The sequence below is a fragment of the Malaclemys terrapin genome, chromosome 5 (genome assembly GCF_027887155.1).
Source record: "Malaclemys terrapin pileata isolate rMalTer1 chromosome 5, rMalTer1.hap1, whole genome shotgun sequence".
In the NCBI taxonomy this organism is placed as follows: domain Eukaryota; kingdom Metazoa; phylum Chordata; order Testudines; family Emydidae; genus Malaclemys; species Malaclemys terrapin.
The window spans coordinates 90,669,827-90,684,345 of record NC_071509.1 but is presented as its reverse complement, the minus strand read 5'-3'; the positions used below and the strand labels follow the sequence as shown (position 1 = coordinate 90,684,345).

The 14,519-nt window shown below is 44.5% G+C and overlaps 1 protein-coding gene across 5 annotated transcripts in view; it reads right to left on the bottom strand.

The window, feature by feature from the left end:
- Nucleotides 1-7,640, bottom strand: part of MGAT4D (MGAT4 family member D) — a 94,663-nt gene extending 87,023 nt beyond the window's left edge. For all 5 annotated transcript variants that reach the window (XM_054031153.1, XM_054031155.1, XM_054031156.1 and 2 more), the window contains exon 1: nucleotides 7,395-7,640. In XM_054031153.1, the coding sequence (XP_053887128.1) occupies nucleotides 7,395-7,485 (91 nt within the window). In that variant the 5' untranslated portion in view covers nucleotides 7,486-7,640. The remainder of the gene's footprint in view (nucleotides 1-7,394) is intronic.
- Between the last annotated feature and the right edge of the window lie 6,879 nt (nucleotides 7,641-14,519).

Genomic DNA, 14,519 nt, shown 5'->3' with positions numbered 1-14,519 from the left:
AGAATATCAGTTTTTACATCTTTCCCAAAATTGGTACTAAATTTGCTTCTTTGTTTATTCATTCAACAGGATAATGAAAAACATTTAAAACTACATTTAAAACCATTTAAATATATCTAGTACATATCAATCTTCACAAGCCTCAGATCACAAGTACTATTTCTTCTTGGTGAGGCAGACAGACAGGACATCTTTCAGAACGTGTCAGCGTCACCACCACCACATAAATTCAAAAGTTTGCTTATGAGCAATACAAGACTTATTGTTCCACAGCACTCAATCTCATTGGTAAAGGCCGAGTAAGACTTTAAAGGAAAGGGAAAGAGTTATTTTTAGCATCATTCACCCAGCCTTAATGACAAAACAGTTCTATACTTTGTTATCACAATATAAATTAGTAATGGTGTACTTGTGACACTGTTTGCAAAATAGCAGAAACAACTGATGATCTTACTTGTATTCCAGTAATGCATTATTTCCACTGGCTTATTATATAATCAGTAGTTTGAAACTAAACAAGAAAAAGGGTGTGCTGCTATTGCAAATAGATCATGTATAATGAGTAGGTTTAATTATTAATAAGCATTTGCCTAACATCTGTTTTTTTTAAGAGTGCAGCACTGAGTTTACTATTTATTAGTGATATTACTGTAACAAACAGTAATTTAATCAGCAACTTAGGAAAAGTCAGAAGAAACTAACAGTTCTTCGGGAATTTATTAAATATAGAATCATAGAATATCCAGATTGGACAGGACCTCAGGAGGTCCTCTAGTCCAACCCTCTGCTCAAAGTAGGACCAATCCCCAACTAAATCATCCCAGCCAGAGCTTTGTCAAGCCTGACCTTAAAAACTTCTAAGGAAGGAGATTCCACCACCTCACTAGGTAACCCATTCCAGTGCTTCACCACACTCCTAGTGAAAAAGTTTTTCCCAATATCCCCGACTGCAACTTGAGACCATTGCTCCTTGTTCTGTCATCTGCTACCACTGAGAACAGTCTAGATCCATCCTCTTTGGAACCCCCTTTCAGGTAGTTGAAAGCAGCCACCAAATCCCCCCTCATTCTTCTCTTCTGCAGACTAATTCCAGCTCCCTCAGCCTTTCCTCATAAGTCATGTGCTCCAGCCCCCTAATCATTTTTGTTGCCCTCTGCTGGACTCTTTCCAATTTTTCTACATCCTTCTTGTAGCGTGGAGCCCAAAACTGGACACATTACTCCAGATGAGGCCTCACCAATGCCAAATAGAGGGGAACGATCACGTTCCTCGATCTGCTGTCAATGTTCCTACTTATACAACCCAAAACGCCGTTAGCCTTCTTGGCAACAAGGACACACTGTTGACTCATATCCAGCTTCTCATCCACTGTAACCCCTACTTCCTTTTCTGCAGAACTGCTACCTAGCCACTTGGTCCCTAGTTTGTAGCAGTGCATGGGATTCTTCCGTCCTAAGTGCAGGACTTGTCCTTGCTGAACCTCATCAGATTTCTAATTTGTCTAGGTCCCTCTGTATCCTATCCCTACCCTCCAGCGTATCCTCCCAGTTTAGTGTTATCTGCAAACTTGCTGAGGGTGCAATCCACACCATCCTCCAGATCATTAATTAAGATATTGAACAAAACTGGCCCCAGGACCGACCCTTGGGGCACTCCGCTTGACACCGGCTGCCAACTATACATGGAGCCATTGATCACTACCCGTTGAGCCTGACGATCTAGCCAGTTTTCTATCCACCTTATAGTCCATTCAACCAGCCCATACTTCTTTAACTTGCTGGCAAGAATACTGTGGGAGACCGTATCAAAAGCTTTGCTAAAGTCAAGGAATAACACGTCCACTGCTTTTTTTTTTTTTTAGGCTCTACATAGAATTACGCTGGTTGTTTCTAAATGTTAACAGAATTTCTTGGAAAGAGCAGTGAGAGGGTCTTCTGTGCCCAGATCTCACCCTGTTCATGCAGGAGCTATGAGTGTGCCTTGCCCAGGAAGAACAAGGGGACAGGAAGCTCCTCATACATTCTTCCTACCATGAATCACTAGAAAAGCCAGCTTCAATCTGGCCATGCATATTTAGGGCACAATCCTGCTCCTTCTGAAGACAATAGCAAAAACCTGACTCTGGAATCAGGCCCTTACACAGTACGGTAAATCACATTCATAACACTGCACAACTACAGCATTTCTGCAGCCTTGGGTGCAAACTTAGGCATTTAACTTTTAATTTTGAGCACCAACTCCACTTTGGAGTCCTCAAAACCCTGTGGGTCAGTTCAGGTAACTAAATGTGGAATAGTGCCCCTATTTAGGGTTTAGTCCTGCATGTGCCAGAAGTGTCCCATGCTGACTGCTCTCAGCTTCCATTGAAGCGTATCTGGAGAGTATTCAACACTCTGTAGGAGTGGCCTTTTACGGGCCTAGATATGAATATTGGGCTTCACTTGTAGTTCCATAAATCAGAATTAATGCTATTTATCAAAATGAGAATGAGAAGATGCAGGACACACTGAAAGCCTGACAATTAATTTTGCCACTGTTTTAATTGAAACATTGGGCCAGATATTACAACTGCATCTGCAGAGATGTCGACACTCATATAGAGCTCCATGAAAATGGGCAGAAATATCAGTGGGGTTCTGCATGGGTGCAATTGCAGGATGAAGGCTTTGTCTGCTAAAATAATATGAGAGAGCTCACATAAGTTTCTAGACTTTCTCGGTAAGGAGCTGTTTGTGTTATTGTGTACACCACATTATTTCAATTTTAAACATCAAGAAGTCATCAAAAAAATCAGATTTTCTTATTTCAGCAAGATATACCTAGGAGAAGATACTTTCTTTACAAGCTCTTTATCCCTTTCCTCATTCTTTTCAAATTACACCCACTGAACACTTTGCTCTACTATCAAGTATATTTTTCAGGAACAAAATATAAATATTTCCAGTGAAGTAAACATAATATGAACTCATTTGCCAAGTGCTTTTGTCTCCTTCCTGACTTATGATTGAGCTTTTTTTGAAATGAGGAAACAAATGAGATTTTCTATTTCCTCATCCTCATCTCTCAAGCCCATGTACCTATGTGATTTATCATGGACTGAGAGGCAACACTGAAGACAAACACTAAATCTGACTCCATACCTAACTGTGAAAGAATCTTGTTGAAATATTAGGAGCAGATCTCTATATAAATGTTAGTTATTACATTGTTTCCCTGACTTTGAACCAGTATCAGATAAAATAACTGCCCTATGTAACTACATCTGGGAGTGGAGTTACATAATCAGGTTGGACTCCGTTACAATGAATCATCTCCACTTTGTCCCTGATAACACACTTTTCTACCCTTAACATGCACACGTGTCTGCTTCACAGACACAACATGCCTTGGGTTGGGTAGGGACCAAAAAGACTCAGAGCAAAAAGAGTCCAGCATGTGGAATAGGCACTACTATACCGTGAAACTTGCTCACTCACTGATAGCAGCATGTGTGTACAGTGCTCTAGGGGATACTTAAAGAGTACTCATGTCACCACACAGGATTGAGCCCATAATGTTTGATTCACTGGAGACAGGGAGTTTACTCACTCCATAAGTAACTAATTCAAAGCTTCATTGGCACAATGAACTGAGTGTACAAAAGTAATCATATTTGCTTACAGAAGTTATTTATAAAAGCAGGTGAAAAACTCAATCTGGCTTTGCAGTGAAATTATCATATTAAACCATAAACGTTATAGGCCTGTGCCTAGGGACCCAGCTCCTGGTGACTACATCACAGAGTCTTCTTTATTAAAAAAGTAAGTTTCTAACCTCATGATTGTAAAGCAAAGCTTGAAAACATGAACTGGGCATAAATGATGTAGTGACACCTGCCTGAAGACTTGTCTTCACTGCACTGTTATCCACATTTGAGTTAACTTCTCTCAAATTAGCCTAGCTCAAAGAAGAGCAGTGTCACTGCAATACAAGGCTCAAGCTGCACAGAGTGACTATTAACAGCACAGAGTAGTTGAGTTCCCCCATATTACTAGCTCAAGCATCAGCAGCACTTCACTCCGTACCCTCTGATGGGCCACAAAGCACCTCTGAGATAGAGATTGTGTGTGTGTGCATAGGAGTCAGGTTAAGTACAACACTAACACTGCAGACCACCAGTGGAACAATAGCTCTGAGGGATGTAGAATACACACAGTATCTGTATGGGGGAATAATTGCAAGACCAACTACTGAGCTGATGTAGGGAGAAGGAGACTTGTAAAACTATCCCCCAAAAGGCATTTAAACCTAGCAGGCAGAAAAGCAGTGCAGCCACATACAGCCCACCGACTCAAGCAGATACATGCTAACTGCAGGGGTAAGTACTTTGGGAAGGTAGGAGGGGGGAGAGAAGCTGCTGCTGCTCCCTCTGCACCAGACAGGGGACTCTTATACTGTTGTTCCTGTCTCTGAAAAAGTGGGGGGCCCTAACACTGAAGTAAGGGGATGGAATGGGACCCCTGTGGGAGTGTTCCTAGGGATCATGATTGCCTGAGGCTGGGCCTGCTTCTTTAGTGATCTAAAGCAGTGGTTGCCCACCACTGATCTAAAGCCTCATCTCCTAGTAAAGAACTACATTCACACCACAGTTATCATTTGACCCAGTTTCTAACCAGTGACTCCATCTGTATATTTACTAAAATAGTCACAGCATCTAGTAAAACCACAAAGACACAAACTTTGAACAATTAAAGAAAAATGGCATCAGAACAAGAAGTTTGTTAATAAAACAGATAGTAGCAGGGGAAAGCCAAAGCAGATAGAGAAGAATTAGATGTTATGTTTGTTTATTTATTGATTTGGGGAGGGGGAAGAGGGCAAATTTTTTGCGGGGGGAGGCAGAGAAAAGTAGTAGTCAAAATATACATATATAGAAGAGGACACTCTTAGGGACAAAGCCTCAAAACGATAAGCGTGAATGAAGGTGAAACAAGGAGTAACAAAATATGAATTACACAAGACTGTTGATTGTTAGACTACAAAAGGAACAGACTGAAGTTTTGCTTGCATCATCTTTTGGATCTTAGTTTCTTAGATTTTGTCTTACCTTACTTGTATTTATACACAATCTTTTTCAGCAAAATTGTTGCTTTTGAAAGTGTATAATATGATAAACAGCATCATGATTGGAGACAAAATAAGTGCAAGTCCCAAGAGCTATGTCTCTGTTATACTCATTTGTACAGTGCCTAGCACAAAGGGGCCTGGATCCGTATTGACAGTAGGCAATATTGCAATATAAATAATTAATAAAAACAAACAGCACTATTTAGAGAGAGCGAATGCTACTATAAGCAAGAAGTCCCAAAGTCTCCCTTATCCCTACAAGGGATTACTAATTCCTGGGGCTCATAGTAATACACCTATATCTTACAAAACTGGGCCCTCTGTGAAGATGTATTCCAGGAAACATCTGTGAATCCAGAAATGCTGTTTGCCCCTTTCTCACACAAAACATCCTCATGACAGAGATCTTTAGACTTCTAGTGCTTTAACAGACAACTGCTCTATGTTATATTTGGAAAATAATCTCAGTGTTAGCATCTTTTTCCACGTGCTATTTCATTTTTCCTTAGCCTCCTCAGGGGAGGTTCCAGACATGGCTACCTGTAGAGTTGACAGCCTATTCAACATAGAAGTCACTTATCTTACACAACCTAAAATGAATAGAAATGTTCTTTTAAAAACAGTTAACTTAAAGGTTTGTCTTTTGTTGGTGTAAATTAATGTTTCAATCAAAAGTTCCTACTGCCCAAGAATCAGCAAGTAAAACAGATCAGATCAGTTTCGGTGTCCCAGATGAATAAAATATAAAGATCAATTTTGAAAAATCATCATAATAGTTAGATGTGTAAAAGCCTTACCATATCACCAACTCCGTTCCTGTTCTTTCCATTTTAATATCAGGGTGTTGTTAATAATATTGACGAGAATTTTCTTAAATATAATTTTTACCTAAAAGTATGATCCAGAACCCTAACCTGCAAAACACTTATGTAGATGTTTAACTTTACTCACTTGGGTCCTGATTTTGCAAAGAGTTACAATCATGCTTAAACTTTATGTACTGTAGTCCCACTGACTTAAATTTTGTGTTTCAACTGACACATTCTCTTGCAGTGTTTATTTCAATGGACACCAGCTTAAGTATTTGCAGGATTGGGTTCTAAAACACGAATGCTTCAGGATCCAGCCTTCTAAGTCAACAGAAGTTTTGCAATTGATTAGTGGGAACAGGAATGGGCTATGACCTCACTATAAAATGGGAGATATCTCCACTGACTTCCATTTATACTGGTTTAAGTGAGATCAGGATAATCAGTTCCAGATAATTCAATGCAAACTGCGCAATACAAACATTTTCACCTAAACAGCTACTGGTTAGGAGCTACCTTCCTATGTGGCCTCTTAAATAGGTTTTTTCCTAGCCTTAATTTTAACGAGGACAATAATTAACCAGTATACATGTGCTTATTCTGGTAAATGTGAATAGTTCTTGACAGGGTGAGCTTATTATAAATTGTAACACCTCAGAAATCCTGTATGTAACCCTTACCATCCCAACTATGTAGAGATGTGATAACTATAAAGGTGGGAGGTAGTAAAACAGAGGCTTGATTTTTCAAAGTGCTGAACCTCCCCCACCCCTGCCAGGGCCCACTCCAGGGTTTTGGCCACCCCAAGCAGCCAAAAAAAAAAAAAAGCCGCGATCGCGATCTGCGGCGGCAATTCGGCGGGAGGCCCCCTCTCCGGAGTGGCCACCCCAAGCACCTGCTTGACAAGCTGGTGCCTGGAGCCGGCCCTGGCCCCTGCAAATTAAGTCAATGGGAGCGGAAGGTGCTCAGCACCTTTGAATACCAGGCCGGAGGTAGCCCCTGCCCCGGACAGCAGCAGATCACAGCCAAAGGATTAAAACAGGATTTTAATCTGAAATGCTACTTTGTGCCCCAAGACATTTTTGAAGCATCGGTATCCCGCTATCAAAGCTTTGCGAGTGCGTGCGTGGAGAAGTCCCCAGGATCGCTACTCTTCACCCCGCTCCCGGCCCGGAGCAGGGGAGGGGGAGCTGGAGCAGGGGTCGGGCGCTGCACCTATGGCAGTGTCGGCAGCAGCCTGGGAAGACAGAGCGACACCTGCGGCTCCCTCCTGCCCCAGTGCGGCGAGGGTCCGCGCTGGGGGCCACCCCCCCGCCAGGGAAAGGCTGGGCAGCCGGGGTTGTGCTGGGCAGTCCCCAGCGGGGCGGCGAGCTGGGCAGGTGCAGAAGGCGGCGGCCGTTGGGAGGTGACCTGACGGGACCCCAGGGGCGGTCGGTGCCGGGCGCGAGGGGGGCGGTTGGCAGCCCCGGCGGCTCTCACCTCCGCTCCTGCTCCAGGCGGTGAAGCAGACAAAGGAGAAGGTGGCGCTGAGGCACAGAAATGTCACGATGCTACCGGGCTTGAGCCTCATCTCCCCGCATGCCCCAGCAGCAGCCTCTCCTCCGGCGGCGCCGCCAGCAACCCTGCGCCCGCGCTGGCCCCGCGACTCCCAGCGCTCACACCGACCGCCCTCAGCGGCGGCTGCCCTGCCTCCGGCAGCCGCCCGCGGCCACGCCCGCCCCGTCGGCGGCGCCCACCTGCCAGGACACGGCCCCCTCCGCCCTCTAGCGCGCTCCTGCTGGCGGCGTTGCTGCGGCAGCCGCCCCTCGCCTCTCCCGGGAGCGCCCCCAGCCGCGCCCTGTTCTGCTCCGAGGGACCGGTGTGGGACGGAGCTCCGCCCCCGCCCCCTGCAGCTAGCAAGGCTGCAATGCCGCCTCCGCCCTGCCCCGTGGCCATGCACACACTAGCGTCCCGGGCCGCAGCCGTCCCTCCTCGTTCTCCCTGGCTTCACAGGGCCGTGCCGGGTCATCAGGCTTACTGCCGCCCTGCCCGCTGTATTCCCCCAACCCAGGAGCGCAAGAGGACACGGAGCCTTTCAGCGCTGTCCTGAACGAAGGGCACAGTCAGCCCGCGAGAGCAGAGTGGGCTCCCCTGCCCCTGGTTGCCTCTTTACTGCAGTGGAGAGCTGTAGTCTTCCGTGTGACCCATTTAATCTGCACGGAGACCAATGGAACAATGTGAACCACCTTCTTTCTGTTAAGTGAAAGTGGCCCTCCCCATGCCCCAGTCCACTTGCCAAGCACCTCTGACTTCCTTCCCAGTTTAAGAAACTTTCTAGCTCCCCACTCCAGTCACAAGCACCTGCCCCAATATCTATGCCACGAACTGCCTCCAAACCCAGCGCTCACTCAAGTGACTAAGCCCTAATCAAACTTGGCCCAACTGTTAAGCCCTTTTAGTAACCCCAAAAGAGACAACTCCTATTGAATTCTAGGAAAGGGGTGGCCGCTAGCCTACCCTTGTCATAAAGCCCTCCCCCCCTCCGCCTAAGGGGAGGAGCTACTAAAACTAGGGTTCAACTGATCACTTGGGACAACCAATGATTAAACAGGATGGGAGTGAGGGTCATAGGTACAAAATCAGGGATCCAGAAGGGGGTACTGAGCAGAGAACCCCAGACAGCACCCACTGCTCCTCAAAGGTGTCTAGGGAGCTAGTGGACACCACCCAAAGGAACTCTGCCTGGATGCATGAAACATGGAGGAACAGAAATAGGCCCCACAATTGTAGAGCAGCTCCCCATCCAGCATCCTCCTCCTTGTATCATAGATGGCCACTTTAGCCAGCACAAAGAAGAGAGTGATGAGGTGGTCTCGTGACTTTGTGGGGCCATGGATAGGGTGTGCATATATGAAAAGGTGTGGGAAAAGTGCAGCCAGAATCTCAAAAGGAGGTTCCAGAGGAACTGGAAAATGGGCTGCAACCTGGCTTACTGCAGATAGATGTGCGCCAGGGTCTCCCTCACACCACAAAAGGGACAGGTGTCAAGGATGGGAGTGAACCGTGCCAGGTACACGACCGTGCTCACGGCTCCCAAAGGAGACAAGATAATATATTTTATTGGACCAACTTCTGTTGGTGAGAGAGACAAGCTTTCAAGCCACACAGAGCTCTTCTTCAGGTAGCTGGAAAGTTTGTCTCTCTCACCAACAGAAGTTGGTCCAATAAAAGATATTAACTCACCCACCTTCTCTCTCTAATATCCTGGAGTCAACAGGCCTACAACACCACAGCATATAAACTCCTAAAGAGTCAAGTATTGGACAAGTACTAACCTGACTATTCACTCAACTGCAGAAGCCTGCTAATCTTCCCCAAGCTCTGCTGACAAATTCCTGGGACTTGAACCCCATCCTAGCTGCAGAAGCTCTCTCCACAATCTCCCACTGACACAAGTGCCTGGTCCAATCCTGTTTCCCACTACAGAAACCTTCATGACCTGGTATGTTTATTTGAATGCGTGCTGTTTGCCACACAAGTCAAAATACCATAATTGTGTCTATAGCAACGTGTACCCAGCCCTCTAAAAACACACAGAAAATATCAGTACAGCTATTGTATTTGGATTTGAATGAACAATCCTTGTCTCATGTTAACAATATGCTTATCACAGTTGGATAAGTACATCAGAACTCTGAAGTTCTCTCTTTTTTTTTTAAAAAAAAGGGAAAATTAGGTACACAAAACTGGGTTAATATAATTAGAATTTAAAGGTCTAGACACATCAGTGACATTTCCCTCCCATCTAACTCAGTTCTCTTATAACATATGCATAAATATTAAGATAAACATTTACCTCCATCCATTTGAGCACACCCTTCTGTTGTTGTACAGTGCCTAGCACACAAACATAAGAGAACTGCCCCAAATCTTTATCTATATGTACTTATAATATGGCCGAGTTACAGGGGCAATGGGAACCTTAAATTTGGAGCTTCCCAGTTTTCACTGAGACCTTAAATTTGAATGGAACCATGTTACTTTAAGTATAAATTTATATAGTGAGAAAGCCCCCTCCTAATCTTCCTTTACACCTTAACAATGGGTGATCTTACCCTTCACATGGCTTTGACAACTAGGGTGCCCAGATAGCAAGTGTGAAAAATCAGGATGGGGGTGGGGGACATTAAGAGTCTATATAAGAAAAAGCCCCAAATATGGGGCTGTCCCTACAAAATCAGGACATCTGGTCACCCTATTGACAACTCTATTTTCACCAGTAACTCACAAATCTACCTCTCCACTCTGGATCAGTCTTCCTCAGTCCAATCCCATATCTTGGCCTGTCTTTCTTACATTTCTATTTGAATGACAGACAACAAACTCAGCATGGTCAAAAGTGAGCTCCTGATTACCTGCCCCCGCCAAGATTTTCCCCTTTCACTCTTTTACTTTGTCATATAACTCAGTGGTTTGAGCATTGGCCTGCTAAACCCAGGGTTGTGAGTTAAATCCTTGAGGGGGCCACTTAGGGATCTGGGACAAAAATCCATACTTGGTCCTGCTAGTGAAGGCAGGGGGCTGGACTCAATGACCTTTTGGGGTCCCGTCCAGTTCTATGAGATAGGTATAGGTATTGTGGGCCATGCCAACATCCTCCTAGTTAATCAGGCCTATAATCTGTGTCTTATTGACTCTGCCCTCTCATTAGATCAACATCCCAGGCTGTGTCTATATCTTCCTACACAAGATTTCAAAGAAGTCTTATTGCATCTAACTACAACACTAAACTTTCTTCTATGCCATTTCACACCTTGACTACTAGTACAATTTTGTCCTGTTCAGGTCCATTTGGTTGGTAAGATCATCTATGTGCCCCATTCTTACAACATCCTCCTCCTCAACCCTGCCTTGAGTCCCTCCCCTCTTATTTCACCATATCAAATACAAACTTCTTGAGTGCGAGCCACAAAGGTACTACTGCAATCCACAAAACTCCCACTTGGCTGCCACCTAACCCTGTAGGCACCTAAATTCACTCAGTGCCTACATTTCTGCAGTAAACGTTCCCTAGGTACCTATATTTCTGCCTCTGACCATGTGCACTACTGCCTCCCTCTAGGCACCTGGACACTTATCTCCCACCCCAAGCCCAAAGCAATTTACAAACTAAAGAAGACAGGAATTCAGCTGCTTTACTCACATGCAAGGGACTGATCCAGTAGGTGTGCTCAGAGGCCATCTACCAGGTCAGGCCTCTCAAGTAAGCTCACCCAAACCACCTGGGAAAGGGTGGGAGAAGGATCAGGATCTCCCTTATAAAACTAGCCTAGGAGCTAGGGTACTTCACCTAGGATGTAGTAGACATCCCTCACCCCAATTCAAGGCCCTCCTCCTGAGAGAGAGAAGGGATTTGTACAGGGATTGGCCACCTCTTGGGCAACTGCTCTACCCATTAGGCTACAGAGTGATTCTAACACTTTCAGTTGCTCAGCTAATATTTATTAAACAATTTAATTGAAACATATGAAACACAAGTAGAACAATTTCAATATGACAGACTAAGGGAGACCCACATCAGAATATTCTGTAGCCTCGTGGTTACAGCACTTACCTGAGAAGTGGCTGATCTCTGTTCTTATCTGTTCTTCCCTCAGTTGGAGAGATGACTTGAACTGGGGGTCTCCTACATCCTGGGTGAGTACCCTGGCCACTAGGACAAAGATTATAAGGGAGGGCTGTCTCCTCCTACCAGCCTCTTTTGATTTTGGCCCCACAGACCACTTAGAATAGAATTAATGGAGATATCCTATCTCCTAGAGCTGGAAGGGACCTTGAAAGGTCATCAAGTCCAGCCCCCTGCCTTCACTAGCAGGACCAAGTACTGATTTTTGCCCCATATCCCTAAGTGGGGCCCTTAAGGATTAAACTCACAACCCTGGGTTTAGTAGGCCAATTCTCAAACTACTGAGCTATCCCTCCTCCAACCCAATGCCTATCTTCTCCTGGTTTGCAGATCACAAACCAAATGAGGTGTCTCCCTGCAACTTGGATTTAGGTGCCTAGTTCTGAGAGGGGCAGGGCTTAGCACACACCCCTTTCCTCAGCATCTCCCATTGGGTAGCTTAGATGGCTTCCCACCTAGCGTGCTAGGTCTGTGGATCACAATCTCAGGCGCCTATCTTTCCCCATTCATTGTATGGGAGCCTTGGAACCTAACTCAGGCTTTGAAGATCACAAAGGTGTTCCTGCAATTTTCTAGGCACTGAAAAGTTAGGTATTGTGATGCTTGGCATTGCAATGCTGAGGTCCCTTTGTGGATTCCAGTCCTGGTCCTCACCTTTAAGGCTTTCACAGTTTACTTCCCACTCTATCTGCTCCACTATCTTATTCTTATTTTGTCAATTATCCCTTTGTACCACGAACAAAGCCAGCATCCATTACCTATTTGTCAGCTTTCCCTCAAACATCTTTTTGCTCTCTCCCATGTTCCTCGTGTGTAGGATGCTACCCTAAAAAAAAAAGTGATAAAATCCATAAAGCTATTTCAACCATGATACTTAGGGAACACTACTAGCTGGTAATGGCTAGGAAATCATTAAGCCAATCTCCTTTATTTATCTCAATTAAGCAAACAACACAACCCTCTAGATCTATAAATAGAGCATAAAGCTAATTTATGCAAAACATACTTGCATCACTATTAACCCGTATTTCCCTTAGCTCCTCCATTTGGTTGGTTACCCACTAATTTCATTCATATTAAATTAAGATTAGATTCCCTTGGGGACAGGAATTCTATTTTACTATATGTCTGTACAGAACGTGGCATACTATGGCCCTGATTTGGTTGAAGCCTCTGTGAGCTGCTGCTACTACTACTACAAATAAAAATTTTTGACTTCTAAAAATAAGCTAGTTTATCTGAGGCACTCACAGGTTACATGCTGCTTCTCAACTTCTATTGGTACAACCTTCCTTTGAGCTTTTAGAAGTGTAATAATAAAATGATTATTAAGAGAAGTAAATTATATACGTTGATTATTATTCAATAATACCCCTGGGTGTGCTAAACATCTTACAGCAACATATGAATGCAGTCTCTTCGATGCAGAGTTTGCACCCTAGTTTCCAACATGAAATGTTATAGGAGGACAAATGAAGCTAAGGAAATAGGAGAAATACCCAGTTACAATGACAGTATAACATGAGGACTTGGAATTGAAATGTACACAAAGTTTAGTCACTCCCGTTTAATTTAACATTTAAATAGCATTTTTCATATTCCATGCCGTGAGCAGACACCTTTCTTAGCTTGCTCTCAAACAGTCCACATACAACAGAGACTCCCCAGACACCCTATTCCTGGGATCTGGTTTTATATTATTTTACTATTAATAAAAGTTTAGTTCAAAACTTCTCCCTAAGATTATCTATTCCTGAATTACTCCTACCTGACTACTCAGCTCAAACCAGGGCTTAAATTCTCATAGCGTATTTCCTGAAGCTCCCCACACCCTCCCCATTCAGAGCTCCGGGCTTCAGGTGTGAGGCAGGGTTCTTGGGGTTCCAGCCCTGAAAGGTAAGGTGTGTGTGTGTGTGTGTGTCCACCCACACACTAGGACTCAAGCCCCACGGGATGTGCCAGGGGTGACTGTGGACTCCCTGAAATTGGCTCTCTGAACCCCCCCGCCCTGAGGTTTGAAAAATAATTTACCAGAGTTCTGCTCTGGACAGCCCCGGCTGAATTTAAGGCTTGATTCAAACCCTTTTGTTCTAGAGATCCCCTCTCCTCTCACCTTCTTTATAATGACTCCCCCCCACACACACCTCAGCAGAACCCAATATACATTCCTCAGCAGGATGCAAAAATAGGCCTGCAAAAGAGGTGGGGTAAAAACACTGATAGCATGTTACACAAGAACTTTACAAAGCTTAGCCAAATCTTTGCACCTCCTCTGTGAAGTGAGTAAATAATATTAATCCAAATTCATCCCTAATATAACTCCATTGAAGCCATTGGAGTTACACCAGAGGTATTTCTTTCCAAAGGCCACACAGTGGGTCATATTCATTGGTAGTGAAAATAATTATTACAGTGTAAATTAATTCTTTTTGGGGATAGAAAGACAATTAATTCTTTTGGGAAGGATCTGGGGTTGAGAGGAGAGAGCAAGCAAGAAGAAATTAATTTATGTCCAGTGGTTAGAGTACTGACCTAGGAGATAGGAGAGCTGGGATAGTCCTGCTCCAAGGACTATTTTTACTATTTATCCAAAGTAGAACAATTTTAAAAGGAGACATTATTCTGCCCCGTCAGAATATCCCATGGCTGAGTGATTAGAGCACACGCTTGAGAGATGTGGAAGACTCTTCTTCAAGCAAAGGGGGGAATTGAACCTGGGTCTCCCAAGTGCATGTTCTAACAGAAGCACTAGACTAGAAGTTATAAGGTGAGCACGCCTGGATTCTGAATGGAGTTTCATTCAGTGGATGGGCTCTGAGCACACCTACCAGCTCAAGCCCCACAGGCAAGATAGGCACGCCTCAACCTATCTTTTCCTGGTTTGGGAATCATGCTGGGGCTTAGACAGGAGATAGGCATCCAGTGCATATGCCCACAGA